This window comes from Bombyx mori, chromosome 24, assembly GCF_030269925.1.
Source record: "Bombyx mori chromosome 24, ASM3026992v2".
Classification (NCBI taxonomy): Eukaryota; Metazoa; Arthropoda; class Insecta; order Lepidoptera; family Bombycidae; genus Bombyx; species Bombyx mori.
In genome coordinates this window covers 19,212,702-19,235,147 of record NC_085130.1, presented here as the reverse complement: position 1 = coordinate 19,235,147, position 22,446 = coordinate 19,212,702, and the positions used below count along the sequence as shown (strand labels likewise).

Below are 22,446 nucleotides of genomic sequence, written 5' to 3'. Positions count from 1 at the left end.
CCTATTTGCGGTTGCTACAACCGAACGCCCACCCCTGTAGTCCACGGACAACACACTGTTCTCGCTGACGGCGGTAGTGCGAGGTCCGGGGCAGCAAGGCAGACGTCCAATAAAACGATTGAATGCTCTGCAAAATCTTTATTGAACTCGAAGCAATTTAACAACTATATAAAATAAAATAAATTTGTGAGTGGAAGTACTCTGGGCTGGCTCGCGTGTGTGTGAGTGCCAGTAGGAACACGGTGAGGGTTCACTGCACTCTGCAGCCGCCGCCCGTGGCTCAGTACTCGTCGTGGAAGGGGTAGTCGGGGTGGTGCGTGCTGCAAACATATTGTACTATGATGACGACGCAGGGACTGCACGCGCTCTCAGCCCTGAGCTCCGTATAGTGTACGAACAGTATAGGCCAGTTTTTCCCAAAGTGGGCGCTGCAGGCCTAAAGGGGGGCGGTAGGAGACCCAAAAAAAAAAAGAGGGGTGTTGTGTAATTAGTGGCTTGGAAGGCGATTTGTAATTTTATTTAGGAGGACTCTTAGACACCGACTGAGCTCTCGCTGTTATGGTTTTTTAATAGGTGAAAAAATGGGGGCGCTAAAAAATAATTTATTCTCAAAGTGGGCAGTAGACAAAATAAGTTTGGGAAGCCCTGGTATAGGCCTAAGCAGACCAGGACGGCATGGCAAGGGATTTGGCCGCCAGTCAGCGCACATTAGCCGCTTAGATACCGGGGCATCCCAGCGCCTCTGCAGCTCCTGCGGCCCGATACACTTTTAGTCTCCAATTGCGTTTGCGCCCTGCCTATTTCTGCCGTGGAGCAGTAATGCATTTCGGTTTGAAAGGTAGGGTAGCTGTAGTAACTATACTGAGACCTTAGAACTTAAATCTCAAGGTGGGTGGCGCATTTACATTGTAGACGTCTATGGGCTCCAGTAACTACTAACTAGTAAGTAAGTACTAACACTAGTTGGACTGTGAGCTCGTCCATTAATCTAAGGCAATAAAAAAGACCTCAACTCAATTATTGACCACCAGGTTTCACGTAACAGTGGGAATTACCATTCTACTTATTACCGCTCATTACTCATCACGTGAGCGCCCTGAGCTCCTCGGCTAGAAGACGCGTGTACTCACTCTCCCATAGTGCAGAGTCTCCCGTTACATTCCAGAGCAGATATCTGCTTGATGTCCTCGAGGGTCAGCTGGAAATCGAACACGTTGAAGTTCTCTTGTATCCTGCTCCTCGTCACGGACTTGGGGATCACGATCATGCCGCGATCGATGGCGTATCTGTAGACAAACGTACTGCTTAGATAGGTGGAAGAGCTCACAGCCCACCTGGTGTTAAGTGGTTACTAGAGTCCATAGACATCCACAGCGTAAATGCGCCACCCACCTTGAGATATAAGTTAGAATGGCTGCCCCGCCCTTCAAACCGAAACGCATTACTGCTTCACGGCAGAAATAGGCGAGGTGGTGGTGGTATCTACCCACGTGTATTCACGTGAGGTCCTACCACCAGTAATTACGCAAATTATAATTTTGCGGGTTTCATTTTTATTACACGATGTTATTCCTTCACCGCGGAAGTCAATCGTGAACATTTGTTAAGTACGTATTTCATTAGAAAAATTGGTACCCGCCTGAGATTCGAACACCGGTGCATCGCTCAACACGAATGCACCGGACGCCTTATACGTTAGGCCACGATGACTTCAAAACCTCCCTCTGTCTATCCCTCTGCGAGGCATTCACCTGATCAGGATCTGCGCAGTGGTCTTGGAGTGTTTGTCTGCGAGAGCGAGTAGCCTGGGGTCCTGTAGTAGCTGGGGGGCGGTGGGGGCGGCGCCGGGGCGGTCGGGGGAGCCCAGCGGGGAGTAGGCCGTCACCGCGATGTCGCGACTCTTGCAGAACTCGAACAGCTTCTCCTGGTTCAGGTAGGGGTGCACTTCGATCTGCGGGTGAGGAGAGCTACGTGAAGGAGGCCGCGGAGCACACAGTCGGGTAATAATGTTCGCGGAGGAATGAAGTTCGTGGAATAAAATGAAACGTACCACTGAATATGATAACCTAAGGGTATAATCTATACATATAAATAAAATTGGAGTGTCTGTTTGTAATATTGAAATAACCGCTTTTTTAATACATGCATATGAATATATATACGGTACATACACCAAAATAACATTTTTTACAATTTTTGTGTCTTTTTGTTCCGGCTAATATCTGGAACGGCTGGACCGATTTTGACGAGACTTTCACTGATAGGTAGCTGATGATTTAAGGAGTAACTTAGGCTATTTTTCTTAGACTAGCTCCGCCCCGCGGCTTCACCCGCGGTACGACAATAACCGCGGGTAACATCGCGGGACTTAACTATCAATAATATAATGTTTCCGAATCAAAGCGAGGGCAAGTCGCTAGTATAATATAACGCACGCGCCGTGCGCCACAGTTTGTGTTGTAAAAAATGTTTTTGATATCTAGCTTGCCTGGTTGGCTAACTATGCCTGGTTGGTCACCAGATCTCGTGACGGTTAGAACTTAATTCCTTTACGAAGGGAAATTGAGTAATATATGTATGTACCTGGAGGACAGCCGGCTTGATCTTGGCCACTTCCAGTACTCTCTCAATCTGGCGCCTGTTGAAGTTGGAGAGTCCTATGGTGCGGGTGAGGCCCTTCTCCACCAGCGCCTCGAGCGCCCCCCACGTGTCCACGTAGTCCACCGCCGACGGGATGAACTTGTCCTCTGAATCCTTCGGGAACAGGTCGTCGCCCTCCTGGATGTTTAATTTGTATAGTAATATGTAGCTTCATCTATATCTATACCTATATATAAAAATGAATTGCTGTTCGTTAGTCTCGCTAAAACTCGAGAGCAGCTGGACCGATTTAGATAATTTTGGTCTTGAATTATTTGTGGAAGTCCAGAGAAGGTTTAAAAGGTAGATTTTGTTTTTCCTTTGATGTGTCCCCCGTCGGACGGATTCCTTTTGTTTGTTTTAAGTTTATTTTATACAAAAGTTTAGTTCTTTTATTTATTGAAGTACTACGAAGTCTGCCGGGTCAGCTAGTATACAATAAAATGAATATATACCCCATGACACAGACCCAATGCAAACATGCACTAACAAATTGTCTTCACGACCTAGACTACGAGCAAACAGAGAACTTGCTCCGGACTGTGAAGTGAACTGCTTTTTGATTTCTGAGCCCAATTAAATCACTCACACCTATGTATGTACACACACATCGATGCACACACACACACACTACACGCACAACGACCTACTTAAATGATAACACCTGATCTCTCAACGCTAGTCCGCGATATCTGTTCACGACATAACCTAATCTATCTTAAGAGGAAGGAGTCTGGATATCAGTAATACAGGTCTTTGAACCTAGTACAGACTTCAGCTCTTTCAAAGGCTTACAAAATAGATTATAAGGTTAATATCTATTTATATTTGCACTATACCTTTAAGAGAGAAATACCTAAATAAATTATTGTTATTAAATTATTATTATTATTTTACCAAGAGCACACAGAATCCATGCACCTGGGATATTTTTCTTTGAAACAAGTTCTCTCGAAGCGATTGTGGTTACGATATCACCATCCCGAACTTTCTACCGCGAGGTATCCATGGAATTCTAATTTGAATGGTCGTACAGCCACTGTACCAATGTGATGAGATATCAGTCATCGGCTGAGGGGCGACGCTTACGCGAACAATCATCTACTCAGACAGCGCACAATGAGTCGAGTGGCTGGCTTACCTTGAAGGCCTGGGGCCAGTGTATCAGATAGAGATCCAAGTACTCCAAACCCAGATTCTTTAACGAGGTCTTGATAGCTTCCTCCACGAGATCAGGGCGGTGGAACGTGCACCATAACTTGGACGTTATGAAGATATCCTCTCTGTGGAATAAACAAACAACGCCAGTATTCAATATTGTTTTGCAGCGATCAGGAGTGTCCCTTTTGAGTTTGGGAATAAATAGTTCCCTCTCCCTGTCCGAAGGGACGGAGTTTAATTGGTAGAGGGGCCGTTGATCCTCACGGAGAGCCGGACTCCAGCGCGCTACACCGCGGCGGAGGTGTTGCCTCTGTTGCGCAATGCATCATCGGAGCAGTAGACGCGCGTACTCCAACGGAGCAGGATGACAGTTACTTGTACAATGGTGACAGACCCATTGTCCTGATTTGCAGGGTGTGTGTGTTTCGGTTTGAAGGGTGGGGCAACCGTTGTAACTGTACTGAGACCTTAGAACTTATATGTCAAGGTGGGTGTTGCATCTACGTCGTAGATGTCTATGGACTCCAGAAACCACTTAAAACCAGGTGGGCTGTGAGCTCGTCCATCCATCTAAGCAATAAAAAAATATGGACAACACTAACCACTCAACAGCAGTGGGCCCATCCAAGCAATAGTTGGCCTAAATAAAAGATACACCGTACCTTTTGATTTTTCCTTCTTCAAACTTGGCTCTCAAGGCGTCCCCCACCTCCTTCTCATTGAGGTAGATGTGGGCGCAGTCCACGTGCCGGTAGCCGATATCGATCGCGTCTTTGACTGCTTGGGTCACCTCTCCTGGCTTAGACTGGAGAAGACATCGCGCTTTATCAGTTACTTGTTGACATCCAAAGGAAAAAATATACTTTTTTTTTTTTACCACCTGGCGTTAAGTGGTTACTGGAACCCATAGACATCTACAACGTAAATGCGCCACCCACCTTGAGATATAAGTTCTAAGGTCTCAAGTATAGTTACAACGGCTGCCCCACCCTTCAAACCGAAACGCATTACTGCTTCACGGCAGAAATAGGCAGGGCGGTGGTACCTACCCGTGCGGACTCAAGAGGTCCTACCACCAGTATATCACAAGATACTTATCTACCTTATAATGTTTCACCACCGCCCACAGACATTGGCAATGCCAGGGACACAGCAAAACCACCTACCTACCAACCGCTATGGCCTTTCAAGCCTCACTTCAAGAAACATGTCGCAGTCAATTTTGGTTTGTTGTGACAATTGAATAACAATACGTTTGAGAGCAGCCTCGTGTCTCAAAGTGGGTGGCGACATTCACGTTGTGATACCCGCCCTGAGTCCCGGTGATCACAGCAATAACAATACTTATTGATTTAAGAAGCTGACATTACATAGTGAGCGGGCGGGCAACCACAGCCGAGCGTAGACTCCACGAGCTAGTTATATTTAATACAAGCGGCCCGCTCCGGCTCCGCTCGGGACTTTAACATTTCAACGATATTTGAAGTTGTTTTATTTTTTTAAATAAAAGATAACCATAAGTAATATGTTCTACAAAGTCGTAGTACATTATTTTATTCTATCATCAATAGTTGTCGCATGGCACGCGATCTAAAGAATATCTTAGGTAATTTTTTTACAACTTGGGTTATATTATTGAAATTTTAGTAAGGATCCCTAATTATTTCAAAAAAGATGTCACTCGGGAATAGTGTAGCTTCCAAACAGTGAAAGAATTTTTCAAATCGGTTCAGTAGTTTCGGAGCCTATACAATACAAATAAACAAATCTTTCCTTTTTATAATATTAGTATAGATATAGAGGTATAGATTAGTATACATATATTCACTACATTAGGTAGGTACTTAAATAACCATCAAATATCAATTATTACTAGTGGTCCCGCAGTAGTCGAAATTCAACTATAATGAAAATTATAAGTTTGTACTTCTATAATCAAAAATTTCGCCAAGACTACACTTTAGGTAAATATTAATACAGACAAACAATATTTAATCTATTCTCAATTTGGCCACAGACGTCAAGAACAAAAGTTTGACAATAAATAGTATGCATGCGTGTGTGCGTCAAATACATGGTAGTGTGTGTAATGTTTTCTTTATTGATTCATTGTATTATTAATGCATAATTAAAAACAATGTTAACATTCTGCACTCATTCTCTATATTCTCTATAAGTGTGGGAAGTTTCATAATCCTCCGTCCGTGCAATTTTCGTAATAAAGGGGTACAAAGTTTTTGCTTCACATATTAATATATTATTATAAAGATTCCAGCGTGCATGATGAGATGTTTACAACACTGCTTGTTTAAATCAAATCTATCTTTCGTCTTCGTCGTCTCTAGGTGAACAAAACGAGAGGAGACACGCTCCGGCCTTGTCTATTGTTTGACATCAACGTTCAAATCAAAACAATGAAAAATTAACACGTTACATAAACTGTGTTTGAGGGCAGAACCGACGCCGCGGACTTGCGTAATGCTTATGTACACACAGCGTTACCTTATCTATACTTATATACTAATATTATAAAAAGGAGACATTTGTTTGTTTGTTTGTATTGAATAGGCTCCGAAACCACTGAACCGATTTCAAAAATTCTCTCACTGTTTGGAAGCTACACTATTCGCGAGTGACATAGGCTTCTTTTTTGAAAACATTAGGGATCTTTACTAAAACTCCAATAATGTAGCCCAATGTGTAAAATAATTAACTAAAATATTCTTTACATGGCGTCCCCGGCGAAAACTATTGATGATAGAATAAAATAATGTACCACCTACGACTTTGTAAAACTCATTATTAGTTACAAAAAGTGTCGCGCCAGCATATATCTTACTATTACACTTATAGTTATGCCGCAGTAAGTGTTCTTTTATTTAAGAAACACTAAAATTTTTGTTAAAGACCCGAGCGGAGCCGGAGCGGGCCGCTAGTACCTAATATGTAAAAAGGATCTCTGTAAACGCACTGTGGATGACCGCAGTGGCTCCAGGTAGTATGAATGAGCTCTACTCCGGTGGCGGGCGGAGCGATGGTAAAAACGAGATGATGGAATCATTTCAACAAACAATTCCTCAGAGCACTTCCCAAAGAATATACGGTAAAAAATGCGGAGAACAGCGAAGTCTTCCCGCAGACTCAGAGCTTCCAAACGATGCGTGAGAATGGGATTATCGACAATCCGAAGGGCCCGGCTATGGAATGAGCTCCCTCCTCCACGGTGTTTCCCGAACGCTATGATATGTCCTTTTTCAAACGAGGCTTGCGGAGAGTACTTAAAGGTAGGCAGCGGCTTGGTTCTGCCCCGGGCATTACTGAAGTCCATGGGCGACGGTAACCACTCACCATCAAGTGGGCCGTATGCTCGTCTGCCTACAAGGGCTATAAAAATAATAAAATGATAAAAAATATATCAGGTAGTTTTAACTTCAATTTTCAATTTGCCACTGGTACAATGCGATAATAATGGTAGGCACCAATCAGCGTTGCTAATGGAATGTTCAATTGTGGTATATTATATTATTATACACGTCATCTCGGATCCTCCCGATCCACTGACGGTGCTTCTAGGTACTTCAAGCACCGGTCACCGTTCTCGTCGAACCCGTCGCTTGCGACGAAGGGCTTGACGAGTAAATTAACCCTCAGACGCAGCCCACTGAGTTTCTCGCCGGATCTTCTCAGTGGGTCGCGTTTCCGATCCGGTGGTAGATTCTGCGGAGCACGACTCTTGCTAGGGTTCGTGCTAGCAACGTCGTCAGGTTTGAGCCCCGTGAGCTCACCTACTAGCCACGGTTACGCTGAAATAGCCTCTAAGGCTATCAGCTAAGGTAGGAAAAAAAAAAAAATCACTGGTCACAAAGGACCTATTGTGACTCCGCACGGGTAGGTACCACCACCCTGCCTATTTCTGCCGTGAAGCAGTAATGCGTTTCGGTTTGAAGGGCGGGGCAGCCGTTGTAACTATACTGAGACCTTAGAACTTATATCTCAAGGTGGGTGGCGCATTTCCGTTGTAGATGTCTATGGGCTCCAGTAACCACTTAACACCAGGTGGGCTATAAGATCGTCTACCCATCTAAGCAATAAAAAATAAAAAAAATAAGCAAAAAAAAAGAGCACGTGCACGTGCAGACCCGGGGGCGAGGAGTGCGGGGAGGGGGTCCGTACCGACGCGACGGGGATGCACGCAGCATCCGCCAGACCCCAGAATTACCCCAGAATTACCACAATTTACACTAAAGTTTATGTAAATATAAAAAAAAACAAAAACATGAGAATTAATTCGACAATCTGTGTGTTCGTTAGCAGATTGCGCAAAACTGAATGAATGGATTTGAATGAAATTTCGCAGTTTATAACATAAGACTAGCGCCCCGCCACACGTCGCGTCGCGTCGCGTCGTCCTGCACAGTACTGCACACACGCCGTACAGCGGACGGAACTATGAATCTAAACCAGGCTCAAATTCACACCAACACACACAAAAATCATCAAAATCGGTTAAGCAGTTTCGCAGAAGAATTATTAAGAATTAGAATCTATATTAAGATTAACACATGGTTTTATGATGGTAAAAGACGCGACCCGGACAAGGCCGGGTATATCTGCGACACGACGGAGTGTGCCTGGTCTACAAATCGACCGGCAGTCTGGACCAGCGGCTACTCACGACTGTGCGACTCTGTCCCGGGAAAAAGAATGGCGTTTCATTCTTTCTTAATTAGAGAGATACGTGGCCGTAACCGTCTGGTTATTAACTAGAAATGATCCTTCTTCACGAGTATCAATGTACGGTAACAATAATGATCTTAAACAAAATAATAAAAAGGTAAAATAAAAAGGTATGTTTAAGTAATATCGCTATCACACTACACCTACCAAGGTTCATCTCTGCACTCCCCTAAGGTAGACTGTCAGAGAATGCCTATGGCATTAAGTCCGCCTTTATACTGTCTAGTATATAAAGTTATAAATAAATAAACGTCACTCATATCGTGTCCTGTGTAGGATGATCGCTTAATGTGGTGCGGTGCATACAGCAAGTTTCGTGTTAACACCCACATTAATATTAAAGTTATTTAATTCTACCCGCACGGCAATAAATAAACAAATCTTTGCTCAAATGTGTTTAAGGAATAACTAACTGCTTTATATTCGAGTGCAGACAAAACCGTAGCCGACTCACCTTCCAAGTTCCTAGTCCGATGACGGGACACGTGCGTCCGTTGTTGAATATGACGGGGACTGGCGCGGCCATGCTTGATGCTTGATGCTTGCTGCTCGGTGCTCGGTGCTCGATGCGATCAGTGCGACGGTCGCCGATCAACTGAACGCATTAGGAGGGAAACGATGTTGTTATAACACGATCCTTGCACGCGCTAAAGGTACTGTTTCACTATTGCGATTTACGCGGTCGTGGACCACAAATTTATCACTATTTCGGTCTCATTATATTTTATTGCAGTAAAAAAAGTCTTCAGCATAGCATAGAGTATGGCCTTGATGGCGAGTGAGCACGGTTGCCCCTGACCGTGACTACATTCAAGAAAACAACTAAACTGTTGCTTATTGTCTCTAACAATTGAAAATTAGACCTCAAGTCCCAAGAGTGGCAGCGGCCACGTAGTCCTATCTATGACCTCCGCTAGCCTCTTAACTACAGATGGCCTGTGAGCTCTTCCAAGAGATTAATAGAAGCACCCACTACAAAGTTTTTTTTTTTATTGCCCTTGTAGGCAGACGAGCATACGGCCCACCTGATGGTGTGTGGTTACCGTCGCCCATGGACTTCAGCAATACCAGGGGCAGAGCCAAGTCGCTGCCTACCTACGTCTAAATAAACACTATTCTATTCTCGATTGCAGTAGTGAAAACGTACACTAATCATCGGAATATTCGGACTGTGAATCATTCCAATGGAAAATTATATCCTTGAACAATCAGCCGCCGCGACGCGTGGTCCGGCGCGGGGTGGGGAGGGGGTGGGGGTCCGGGGACTCGCCCCCATCCGAAGCCTGGGTGTTTTGTTGCACTTGAAACATTATTTAAACTCATCAAGTTAAATTCAGACTCGGGTGAGATTCGTCGAAATTTAGAGGAGTACTTACTGTGATAATAATTGATGATCTAATCGATATTCCACTGGAGCGATCTCGTCATCATCTCTTGTGGGCTATCCTCGTCGCATTCCTTCCAATGGCGCGGCGTAACTGAAGTTTTCCAACACTCACTAGTGATTGGTTGTTATGTGAGTCCGCATGGAGAGAGATCCCGTGACTCATCTCGGCGCAAAGAGACTGTCAGTAAATGAACCCTCAGACACAGCCCACTGAATTTCTCGCCGGATCTTCTCAGTGGGTCGCGTTTCCGATCCGGTGGTAGATTCTGCGAAGCACGGCTCTTGCTAGGGTTCGTGTTAGCAGCGTTATCAGGTTTGAGCCCCGTGAGCTCACCTACTAGTTAAGGCGACGCTGATATAGCCTCTCAAGGCTTCAGCTTAGGTAGGGCAAAAAAAAAGTAAAACAATTAATTTCATGATGATATCTTTCCGCGGCATGAGGTTACCGTTTGCGCCACACTCACAGAGTAAACCGGCTCTCTCTCTATGGTCCTCTGTCAGCGGCGCGTCACTCCCGTCACTCGCGTCACTCGCGTCACGCGCGTCGTCACCATGTCACGCAACACTATATTAATTCGACGACTGCACAACGCATACAATGGGTAACTCGGTACGTCTTTAACAAATAGCAGCTCAGTTGCATCTCGCGTGCGCTGCACGAAGACGCCGCCCTTGTAACACCAGGGGGCGGCTCGAGGCTGCGATATTCATGACGCTATTTCTATGGACATCGGATATCACTCAACATCGGACGAGCCGTGTGTTCGTTAAATCATCAAGATCAATGAATAAATCTCACGTTCACGTCCTCCTTCACCGGACCGGTCAGATTTTGAAAACGAATCTTAATGACCTGGTTGTTACTAAGGCCTGTACTCAGTGGCGTGCCCACAGGCTGGACGGGCCCGGCACCAGGTCGCGTCGGTGACGCGGGGTCCGCAGCAGCCGACGCCGGCAGGGCGGGGTCTGTCCCCGGATACCACGCCACACCGGCCTCGCAACGTTCAAGTGAATATTTGTATTGTTGTTAAGTTAGTTGGTGGCCGCGCCGACTCACGCCTCAACGTGTGTTCACATTATATGACTCTTCCCGATATTTGTCACTGATAACGTTACCTGACAGGCCTGTCGTGGACTTTACTAAGGGTCGGCTCACACGCAGACGACAGACCGGTATAGTATGCGCAGAAAACCATGTTTTCTGGGTCTGTTTGTTTTCTCTGTCTTTCTCTACGAGCACATGTGTACCTAAAGATAAATATGCAATTAGGCATGAGCATTGTGTTGCTAGACAAACTAGCGCACGACCTACACGATGTGAAGTGTCCAGAGCTCATAGACATCACGACGTGTATGCAACCACCCCCTTCGAGACCTGACAAGGTTTAATATTGTCTTGTGTAAGGCCCTGACACCACGGCAGAGATAGACAGGACAGCGGTCCCAGCCGGTGCGTAATGCAAACCCTGATTATCAGCTACTCCGACCCACTTATTTATTTATTCATGGAGGGATAGCAATCAACATAACACTCAAACACAGAAATTACAAATTTCGTCACGTAATTAATTTATGTGATGCCACCCTGTGGTCCGCAGACGTACACTCGTCACGTTACAAATATCCCACAAGTGGCCCGATATTGTAATACTTGAGCACTCTTAGTCTACGGTCATTTAATAATCACACTGATGATGTCCAGCCAATATAGTACCTACCTCAAGCACCGGTCACGATCCTCGTCGAACCCGTCGCTTGCGACGAAGGGCTCGACGAGCGAATTAACCCACAGACACAGCTCACTGTGTTTCTCGCCGGATCTTCTCAGTGGGTCGTGTTTCCGATCCCGTGGTAGATTCTGCGAAGCACTGCTCTTGCTAGGGCCAGTGTTAGCAGCACTCCGGTTTGAGCCCCGTGAGCTCACCTACATGTTAGGGCGAAGCTGAAATAGCCTCTCAAGGCTATCAGCATAGGTAGGGAAAAAAAAGCCGAAATACGCATTCGTTATGGTCACATTGCAGGCTGAAGAATATCTATCGAACGTAATCAACCCAGAGAGTGAAAACCCGCCGCAGCAGCCATATACTCAGCCGATCGTGGGCGGACTGCGGAGCCTGGCCCCTGGACAGCAGCAGCCCGGCACCGCCTCACCTCCATACGGAAGCCAGAATGTACAAATTGACTTAAATCGCTAATCGTAAAACAAACGTAAAGTCATCATCCAGATCAGATCAAAAGGTAACGAAAGGGAAGTATTGAAATGCTTCACTCAAGGCACACAAGGATAACGTATCGGCTCCGTGGCGTGGGACAGCGGCTAACGTGATGATGTTTATTTTTTCCATGATATGCAAATGTTTCTATTTAATTATTTGTTTCTTATCCCGCGGGTAGTGGGGGAGATCAGACCTCCTAAACCCTTTTCCTATAATCTATGTCCGTGATTACGTATACTAATATTTGAAAGACCGTTACCTACGTGTTATGTATTATTCCAGCCCGCGTCTCCTCAAGGTCAAGTGAGTCAACAGCCGAGCGTCCCGCCGCCCTACCAGCAACCAGGTTATAAGGCCAGGCCGGGGAAGATACCTTTTTTTTTCTCTTGCACCCGACGTCCGATCCCTTCCGAGGTCAGAACCCGGATGAGGTAGGGGGGCTACCGCGGTCAACACTACAACCAGACGGCGCGGCTCACCCCAAGGACGCCCAGCCGACGCAGCCTTCGAGGCGAATCGAAGGCTATGAATCGTCGGCCGTCTCGGTACGGCAGCCCGTCGGGCCGCCCAGACGGTGCCGCTGGTGTCCCGGAATACCCCGCGTTCGACACATTCTGATATTAATAATGTTGCCGAATTCTAGTAGCAAACAAAAGAAATCTGTCAGAATTGACATGTTACCGAAGTCCGCGCCGGGTCTGTTTTACAGTCGACGAGTCCGGTCATCATTGTCAGAGCGGTTCAGGTTCTCGCCAGATTTCTTGAGTTTGCCGATAGATTCTTTTACTGACCTCATATACCGCGACCGCAGGTGGGTGCCCCCAGCCCGGGCTGCTCCAGCCGGCGGTGTGCGCGTCGTGCTTCGCCTGGCTGACGTCCCTGTGGTCGTGCTTCAACGTGGCAAGCTGTATGAAACCGAACGTCGCCGACCCGGTCAATCCCAATCAGGCTTCCCTCAACCCGCCCCTTGCCAGTTCTACTCCCCCCAACCCCCCTCACCCCGGTGCGACCGCCCCGCCTCAGTTGAATGCGAACGCATATCCGCCCAGTCCTGCAGTCGCCGGCCACACCGACGGGCGCCTCAGTGACGATCCCGAGTCTGTGTCGACGCTCTCCGCGAGCAGTGACATCGATGACGACAGTGGAAGCTATGACGAATGATGCCGTCGATAGAGAAGTCGCGATCGTGATGTACGGACGGACGGGCTCTCACAGGAAATGTTCAAAGGGAGGAGTTTGTGAAGCCATGGCGACGCCATCTCTTAGTGTGGACAGTCATTAGTCCGGAGCTCGCCTGTCGCCTGTCGCCCGTGGACCATGCCGCGGGCCCGACTAGTGTTAGGGCTGGCCACATGCATCGCTCATCTGACGCTCACGTTAGACAAAGACAGAGCATCATGCCGAGCTGCTCCTTCCAGAAACGACGACGGAACTTGTTTTGTGTCAATTATTCGAACACTCACCATACGCTTCTAATTATATTTATAAGATTTTGATACTTAATATTTGTACCATACATACTATATGTATATTAAATATATAAATTTTATGAAAGTTTTATTAAACGCGTGGTAGTTTTTAGTTTAATAAATAAATAATAAATAAATCCCTCGATTGCAAAGAGTAGAAAACTAAAATTGACTTAAATGTTTTGATGGCTTAAAATACAGCTGAGCTAACTGCCCCCCTGGTGGTAAGTGGTTACCGTCACTCACGGACAACAGCAGCGCCGGGGGCACAGCCAGGCCGCCGCTTACTGCTGTAGCTGACTTCCGCTAGAAAATATTCACGTGATTGTTTCTTGGCACCTTTGTACTGTGTGTGTTCATGAACCACTCATCCGATCGTGATGCAACCCTGAGCACGACTAGGTTCAAACAAACAGTGTTCATGAATGAGGAACAGTCACAACAGAACAAAACAAATAGACTGCAGGGGATGTACAGGGTGAAGATCTTTCCTTTGTCATTAGAGTTTGTAGTTAACTTACGTACATGGCGCGTGCTCACATCCTGTCCAATCCTGCCGCACAGCAGGCATGCATTCCGGTCTCATGAGCGAGATGATGCTTAACGCACGAGTCTATACACCCGCACTTCAAACTGTCGGGGGTCGGTATATAAACAATAACAAATTATTGACATTGTTACGCCGGTAAGAGTAACACCATCTGTCGTCGACTAGCAGAAAAGAATATCAAAAGAACTAGTAAAATTGAAAACTGCTTTTTACAGATGGTAGGACCTCTTGTGAGTCCACGCGGGTAGGTATCACCACCCTGCCTGTTTCTGCCGTGAAGCAGTAATGCGTTTCGGTTTGAAGGATGGGGCAGCCGTTGTAACTATACTTGGGACCTTGGAACTTGTGTCTCAGGGTGGGTGGCGCATTTACATTGTGGACGTCTATGGGCTTCAGTAACCACTTAACACCAGATGGGTTGTGAGCTCGTCCACCCATCTAAGCAATAAAAAATTAAAAAGAGCAACGCCATCTATTATCAAATAGCGAAAACACATCGAAATGACTGGTCCTGCCGGGAATGTTTACAATAATTGTAGAGAATAGAAGCAGTTCAGTGTTCTAAGTGCTTAAGTAATGGTTTTAATTTGTACTTCGGTGGAAGTTTTATTTATCCCAAAACCCAGCACCCCAATATAATTCTATCGATAAAAATCTTTTTTTTTTAATTGTACAATTTTAGTACTTTTTTCTACGGTCCAAATGGCAGTAAGTGGCAGGAGTAAGCACGTATACAAATCACAATATGAATGCAGTCAAGTAGTCAAAAGTAGCTTTTTCTATTTAAATTTGTATTATCTATACTTTGTATTTTTTAAGAGGTAATCCTTAACTATATATTAACGCCCTCTATTGTTCAATAGTAATCGGTCGTGTTGATATTTTGCTAAATCTTCCAGCTATGAAAGAATCAGACTGAACTCATTCCGTAATAATTTGAGTTCTAAAAATAGGTTGACAAATATTTGAGTGCTATGTTTCTTTCGTCTTTAACTTATTAACTTTTCGCCCTGTTGGACTAAAACAAAGAATTTTTGAAAATTTTAAGCCCTGCTCAGTTTGCCTTAGATAAGGAGATAGAAATAAGTAAGCGCATCTCACAATCAGACCATAATTGAAAATTCTTTAAGTACATAAAAACTATAATGCAATGAAACCTTTTTCGATTGAATCTTTGAAAGAATTTTTAAAAAGAAGAAAGTAAAATTCGAATTTGGGTTTGAAACATTACATCTCTTGTTCTAGCACTAGCTTCACCACCCCCTCCTGACATGGCCACGAATTTTTAGTAAAATTAACAAAAAACAATACAAAATTTTCAAGTAACAAACCGGCGAGTAAACAAAATCAACGTAAACAATGGCTTTAGTTCTGAGGAAGGCTGTTTTGACGAAAAATGTGTCGTTCTTAAAATGCATCAAGGGGCGAGCTTTGACTTCCGCGGGCACCAAGAAAAGCACCGCGCCGTTATGTAAGTTCAAAGTTACTCTATAAACTACAACAAATACAAGAAATCTACTAATACTTAGTTCCGCTCAGAGTTTTGTCAATTTTTTAATCAATTACCGATTACTTCCACGTGATTATTTTTGTGGTACAAATTGTAGAAACCGTTAGAAAATCTTATCGTATGTCGTAGAAGGTTCATAAACATCTTTTCGGCTCAGTCTCGTCGTGTGCACATACCTACTTCTAGATGTTTCTAGTACTTTGTTCTTGATGACGGGCAAATAGGAAAATTATACCGTGGAATTGTATTTGTCACTTGGCGAGTAATTAAACATTGTACAAAGTAATAAAGTCGCATTACATAAATGGGCAGATAGATTTGTTGTCCGCTAATGGCACCGGTCGCGCTGGCGGGGTTGTGTAGGAGGGAGGCGGTCGGCGCCGCGGCGGACCTCCAGGCACTAATCACTCGGCGAGATCGCGTACGTTCCCCTTGCAGCACGGCGCCGGCGGGCTCCCTCGCCGGGTTATTAATGCTTGGATGTCCTTTACAGTGGCGGCCCGAAGCGACGCGTCCGTCTCCGAGACCTGGCGCCCGGGACGCGGCGACCAGCTCGTCTCGTGGCGAAATTACGCTGAGAAGAAGGACGAGAAGAAAGAGGGCTGTCCTAGTTGCGGATGTCCATGTGGTCCCTGTGGGCCGTGCGGTCCGTGCCCTGGACCGTGTCCTCCGTGCGGGCCATGCGGGCCTTGTGGTCCATGCGGGCCTTGCGGTCCGTGTCGATACCCTTGCCCGTATGGTCCATGCGGGCCTTGTGGGCCTTGCCGATTCCCGGGCCCTTGTGGTCCCTGTGGTCCCTGTGGTCCGTGCGGACCTTGCGGACCATGCGGCCCTTGCCCAAGCCCGTGCCCATGCCCATGTCCAAGCCCGCCAAAGAAATGTGAATCAGCCACTTGTCCAGCATGCAGCTATCAAGGAGCTACGAAACCTGAGGAGCTGAAGAAAGAGGAAAAGAACTTGTCTCGCATCAGCGCCACGGGGGTTGTCAAGGTGACCCCGTGACGGACCAACTGGTACCGCCTTCGAAATTGAATTAAGCCCGACCGGAGTGCTCCATTACCGTTTATAACTAACAATAACACTAAGAAATAAACTGAAGTCTAAGCTAAATTGTCTTTTATTCTTAGATATTATATGATATGATGTTTCAGTGGATATGAAACTGCAACGTAACTTTACAGTGGCTGCGGTGAGGAGTCGCGGCCGGCGGGAGAGCCGTGGTCGCTCCGTCAGAAGCGCGAAGACTGCACAAACGAAGGTACTGGTGACTCCGTGCGGCGGACGAGCGACTAGACGAACTGGTCGCCACTACAGCGTGTCGTGTCCCAGCCTTGTTACAGAGCTCAAGAAGAGTTGCCGACCAAGCGATCACATGGGCCCCTTTGGAACTAGAGCTGTTTCTTGCGTTTCCATCAAAGCTCCTATTCAATGCCCCCCTCACTGCCCGTTATGTGCTTTGGGTTTGCTGCAGCCCGTTACACCTGTGGTTGGTCTAAAGAGGTCGTACTCTAAGCCGGCTGGTACGCCCCCGACGAGTGGGCCGTGTCCGTTCCCGTGCGGCCCGTGCGGCTGTCCATCGGGCTGTGGCTGTCTGCCGCCACCCTCGAACCAGCCGCCGCGCTGCGTCCAGTACATGACGGGCTACTATTACTATCCCTATGGGTACTGGTTCTGCGGTCCTTACCACGTCAGCGGCACGTGTTATCCAGTGGGACCGAATGGGCCGGGCCCGTGCGGACCGTGCGCGCCATGCGGCCCGTGCGGACCGTGCGCGCCGTGCGGTCCTTGTGCGCCTTGCAGGCCATGCGCACCGTGCGGCCCGTGCCCGTGCCCGAAATGCGCAATCCCATCTTGCGTATGTCCTGGTGGGAGCGCAATCGAAAATACAGACCCACGACTTCCTGCAAAGCTGAATCCGAACATCATACCGGCGAATCACATTACGCCCGCCCGCGAGGGTCCGAAGTTGGGTATTTCGAAGTTCTTTCCCTTCAACACGACGGGTGCGCCCGGACTGAGCACGCCGCAGCCTGCCGACGCCAAGAAGCCGAAGCCTCCAGTAATCTCATCCCTGGTTTGTCCGTATAGCACGCAAGCCCCGGGCAGCGCCGAGGCTGTGTCGAACTGCACCCTTGAGAACAAACCCAATGCTTGGGATGCCATAGTAAACAAACAGTCGCCGTGCTCGCGGCAAGCGTCGTCTTGTGCCTTTCAGAGGACCGAGAGCACTCACAGAAAGACTCCGATCTACCACAAGCGCTTGAGGCGGTTCGCTACTGAAGCCTGCCCTCCGCTCGACAAGCCGCGTGTCATCTTGAGACGCGAACAAAGAGACCAGCCCGCTGTGCTGCCCGGAGCCTTCAATTACGCCTCAGTGCCCAGTTTCAAGAATCCTTATCCACGAGCAAAAATGAGTTTCAAGCCATATGAATGATCTTGCTGAAATAAACCATGACTAATTCGATTTACCTGATCTTTTATTTGATGCGGCTTTCCGCGTGTACTACCTCACATTAAATCAATTTGAAGATTCTGTATTTGAAAGTTCGATGCATGGACTAAGTGTGTGGGTGTAGGCTCTAGTAACCACTTACTCACACCAGGTGGGCCGTGAGGCCGTGAGGTCGTCCACCCATATAAGCATTGAAAAAAGTCTTCATTAATAAACTTCATGTCGTTCCATTCCATTTCATTGTTCATTTAACAGAATACTAGTACATACTAGTACATACTAGTAAACGTGTTTATAATACACAGATTAATATATTAGTCAGTTGCGACACCATTTTTTTTTTTTTTTTAATCCACTTCGATAAAGCGGCACGACACGAGAACCCTCTCATCGTGGCCGCCGGTAACTACATTCCCGATCCTGCGGACAGAATGGAAAGCAGTCGACGTCGCCCAAAACACGTCATCTCGGATCCTCCCGATCCACTAACGGTGCTTTTAGGTACTTCAAGCACCGGTCACCGTTCTCGTCGAACCCGTCGCTTGCGACGAAGGGCTCGACGAGTAAATTAACTCTCAGACACAGCCCACTGAGTTTCTCGCCGGATCTTCTCAGTGGGTCGCGTTTCCGATCCGGTGGTAGATTCTGCGAAGCACGACTCTTGCTAGGGTTCGTGTTAGCAACATCGTCAGGTTTGAGCCCCGTGAGCTCACCTACTAAAGTTAGGGTTACGCTGAAATAGCCGCTAGGGCTATCAGCTTAGGTTTAAAAAAAAAAAAAAAAAAATTTTTTAACCTACCTACTTTCCTGTTGTTCCGTTTTGGCACTGGTGTAGTTTTTTTTATTTAATATCTGCCAGTCAAGTTTGATGTTTTAAAGGGACGTGTTTATGTGTCGATATCGATACTTTAGTGACGTTCTCATTTATCGACAACTCACCTATGATTAGCAGAATAATAGACAGAAAACTTAACAAACCTACAACAAAAAATCATAATTTTGAATAATTATTAATTTAATTTTTTTCCTTCATTGACAGGTTTTATATTTTTCAAGGCTTATTTTCTCAGGTTTTCAATTTGTGGTACAGACGTCTCCTTGCTGTCGCATTTTGCTATTTGATATATAAACTTTTATTTTTATAATCGCACTAGCGACCAGCCCTCGCTTCGCTTCGGAAACTGTAATTATTTTATTGATTTCTCCACTATTTAATGGATGTTATTATACATATAAACCTTCCTCTTCGATCACTCTTTCTATTAAAAAAACCGCATAAAATTCCGTGGCGTAGTTTTAAATATTTAAGCATACATAGGGATATAGGGACAGAGAAAGCGACTTTGTTTTATACTATGTAGTGATACCAACTGAATATACCATACAAATCATTAGTTCAACTTTCAATAAAAGCAAATACATAGTTTGAAAAATGTCTCTAGATGTTAACGAGCATAATCGACTGTGAGGCTCATAAACATTTCTTCTGAAATAGGAAGATTTAAAAAATTATTTATAATAGTTTAGCGTGGTATGGATATGTGATGCGTAGAGAGGAGAACACATGTGACTAGGAGATGTATGGAAATGGTAGTGCAAGGTACAGGGGGAAGAGGTCGACCGAAGAAGACATGGATGGAGTGTGTGAATGACGATATGAGACAGAGAGGAGTAAGTGTTGAGATGACGGCTGATAGAAGAGAATGGAAGAGAAAATTAGCTGTGCCGACCCCACCTAGTGGGATAAGGTGGAGAAAAAGAAGAAGATTTATAATAGTTATAATAATAAAGTTTTTCCAAAATTGCAGTTCATTAAAGCAGAATTAAAGTATCTACCAAATTCACTTTAGTGTGGGCTGATAAAATATTGCAATTACTACACACTACATACTAATCTACTAATAACATACATAGGGACTATAACAAAAGGTGTTTTTATAGCTATGAAGACAAATATCATTCACTTGGTCAATACCACAGACATGATTAAGCCACTGACCACTTAATTAAAAGATAAGGTACAAGACAATTAGTGAAAGAACATTCTTTATCAATTTAAAGTGGCCCAATTATAATTATTTAATACAATTAAATCTATTATTATGATTTTATCTAACTTTGTCGATCTCGTATCAGACCTTACTGCGTCCTGGATTGAAATTTTGATCCCATGTCTACCAAGAGCAACCGATTATGATGATGATGATTAACTGTTTACTATCTATGAAAGTGCACAAATGTGGTAAAACGAAACAAAGCGTCAACTTCACGGGATTCTCCAAAAAGTCCACTGCAAAAATCTCAGTTAATGCCCACCATTTTACTGAGATTATATTTATCCCATATCATCTCATCCCAGTTGATTAATGTCTCAAATTAATCATCTTCATTTCATTTCACTCCGTATTTCACAAAAATAAGAATATAAATTAGGATAAGACATGACTTAAATGTCTTAGTTACCAGGTCATAAAATCCCTTAAAAAAATCAATTGAGAGTACTTAGGATGTTAGAGGTAAATCGACTATGTTTATGAAGTGTCCGCCGAAATGTATTAAATTAAGGTGGCGCCACATTAGCATCAGGGTAAGTTTTAAAGGAAGCCAAATATTATTAGAGTAGCTTTGATAGATACTTTTTCATTAAATGAAATGTTAATCAATAAACAATCGTACCATTCATAGTTTACGAAACAAAATCACTCTATGTACACGTTTTCTTGTTATTATTCTTTAAGGTTATATTTTCTGCATTATCTTGTACAACGTAAGTTGTTGAAATGTTCAATCATTAACTACTTTAGTCAAAATAATATATTTTTTCAACTTGGAATACTTCAGTTTATCTAAAATTGCTATATTCATACCATACCCTTTGTCAACACCAGCATGATTTTGACAGGTTTTAAACTGTAATTTATAGTAAAAAGCTGGACACTTTTTGATTGATGGAAATGACTCTCCTTACGTCTACCCTCCATACACCTGATTTGATAATTGAAGATTTTTTAAACTCGACATTTCCAACAATGACATCGCCAAAAGCCATTTGCTTAATTAAAAAACAAGAAGAAATACAAGTATAATAACCAGCAAACTTCTTGAGCATTTGTTGACGTAGTGGGGGTAAGTTTGCGCATGGTACACTCACGTGCAAAAACATTACTTACTCTGCGTCATAATGCTATTAAATTATTAAAATCAACATATGTATTTATTTATATATTTATTAGAACATCAACAAAACATATAGGTTAATAATTGTAATAATTTAATCTTGGGGTAAAATAGATATTCCTTCTATTAAGTCAAAACTAGAGCTGTTGCCAGGTCTTGGTTCAGTTAAAGCGAAGCTGGTATTTGTAATTTTTTTTTCGTTATCATAATCTTGACCATCATCATCATCACTGTTTTCATCACCCGAGTCGCTATCATCGTGATGAGTCGACATAGGGCTCATCGGCGTAGTTTACAACTCTGTCGATTCGGTCTTCTTTTTTGTCTATAATTAATTATTTTTTGAAGATATTCGATTCGTAGTAATCGAATGTTACTTTTTTCATTTACCAGCTTCCGATTATTTTCTGTTCTTTTTTTCCATCTGAAGCCTAGCTCTTTCATAATTCGTCGTAAGCTTCATTCCGAGCCATTAAAATTTATATCTTCTTTAAATTCTTCGAAGCCTTTCTACGGTACGGAGTTTCGCTGCTTGTTATGTAGTTATTATGATTACATCTTTTTATTACAGATTGAACGAAACTATCCATTCCGGTAACTTTCTTCTTCCCTGATCTTTTCTTACCCGGAGTCCGAAACACTGCGAGCAAGCCAGAGCCTTTAGCTTCGTTAATAATGCACCTAACAGTACTCACTGATGTTTTTGTTGCTTCCGAAGTCTGTTTTAATTTTTCCATATCATTCTTCCCCTGTTTTATAATGAAGCAATATACGTCGTACACAAATTTTCTACCCTTTCTTTTAAGTACTACACCAGTTTGTCACGGCATAGTGTATGTTTTATAAAAAATCAACAAACACTCAACAAATAGCAACAATGTCCACAAGCAATTATAACAAATAACTTAACGATTAATAACGATAGACTTTCCACTGTACGCAAGCGTACTTTTGGGAGCAAGCGGAAAGAGGGCGCGGTGCGGGACGCAGGGTTCGACTGATCTACCAATAACGCGCTCGATACGATTTCCCCTGCCGTCGCGCCTCACCCTCACCACCAAAGTGACCTAAAATTCGGTTCTGCGCAGTCAAGGTCATTTGCTCAAGAAGTTTGCCGATTACTATAATAAATAATCTAAGAAATACC

The 22,446-nt window shown here is 44.6% G+C and overlaps 3 protein-coding genes across 4 annotated transcripts; 2 read left to right on the top strand and 1 right to left on the bottom strand.

Annotated features, from left to right (window-relative positions):
- Positions 1–123: 123 nt before the first annotated feature.
- On the bottom strand, positions 124–10,013 carry LOC101739565 (aldo-keto reductase family 1 member B1). The gene is made up of 8 exons (XM_004933585.5): positions 9,915–10,013; positions 8,993–9,133; positions 4,464–4,606; positions 3,782–3,923; positions 2,584–2,778; positions 1,752–1,951; positions 1,131–1,286; positions 124–320 (listed from the first exon to the last, which is right to left on the bottom strand). The coding sequence occupies exons 2-8, from the start codon at positions 9,062–9,064 to the stop codon at positions 281–283; spliced, it is 948 nt and encodes a 315-aa protein (XP_004933642.1). The 5' UTR covers positions 9,065–9,133; positions 9,915–10,013; the 3' UTR covers positions 124–280.
- Positions 10,014–10,444: 431 nt separating this feature from the next.
- LOC110386513 (uncharacterized) lies at positions 10,445–13,695 on the top strand. Of its 2 annotated transcripts, XM_021352908.3 has the most exons (5): positions 10,445–10,535; positions 10,820–10,933; positions 11,947–12,096; positions 12,424–12,487; positions 12,953–13,695. In XM_021352908.3, exons 1-5 carry the CDS (start codon positions 10,524–10,526, stop codon positions 13,300–13,302), a joined length of 690 nt encoding a protein of 229 aa, XP_021208583.2. In that variant the 5' UTR covers positions 10,445–10,523; the 3' UTR covers positions 13,303–13,695. The 2 variants fall into 2 exon arrangements, with proteins under 2 accessions (XP_021208583.2, XP_021208584.2); XM_021352909.3 differs by lacking the exon at positions 10,820–10,933 and having other exon boundaries at positions 10,446–10,535.
- Positions 13,696–15,373: 1,678 nt separating this feature from the next.
- LOC101739849 (uncharacterized) lies at positions 15,374–18,134 on the top strand. The gene is made up of 2 exons (XM_004933587.5): positions 15,374–15,631; positions 16,852–18,134. Exons 1-2 carry the CDS (start codon positions 15,520–15,522, stop codon positions 18,102–18,104), a joined length of 1,365 nt encoding a protein of 454 aa, XP_004933644.1. The 5' UTR covers positions 15,374–15,519; the 3' UTR covers positions 18,105–18,134.
- Positions 18,135–22,446: the final 4,312 nt, after the last annotated feature.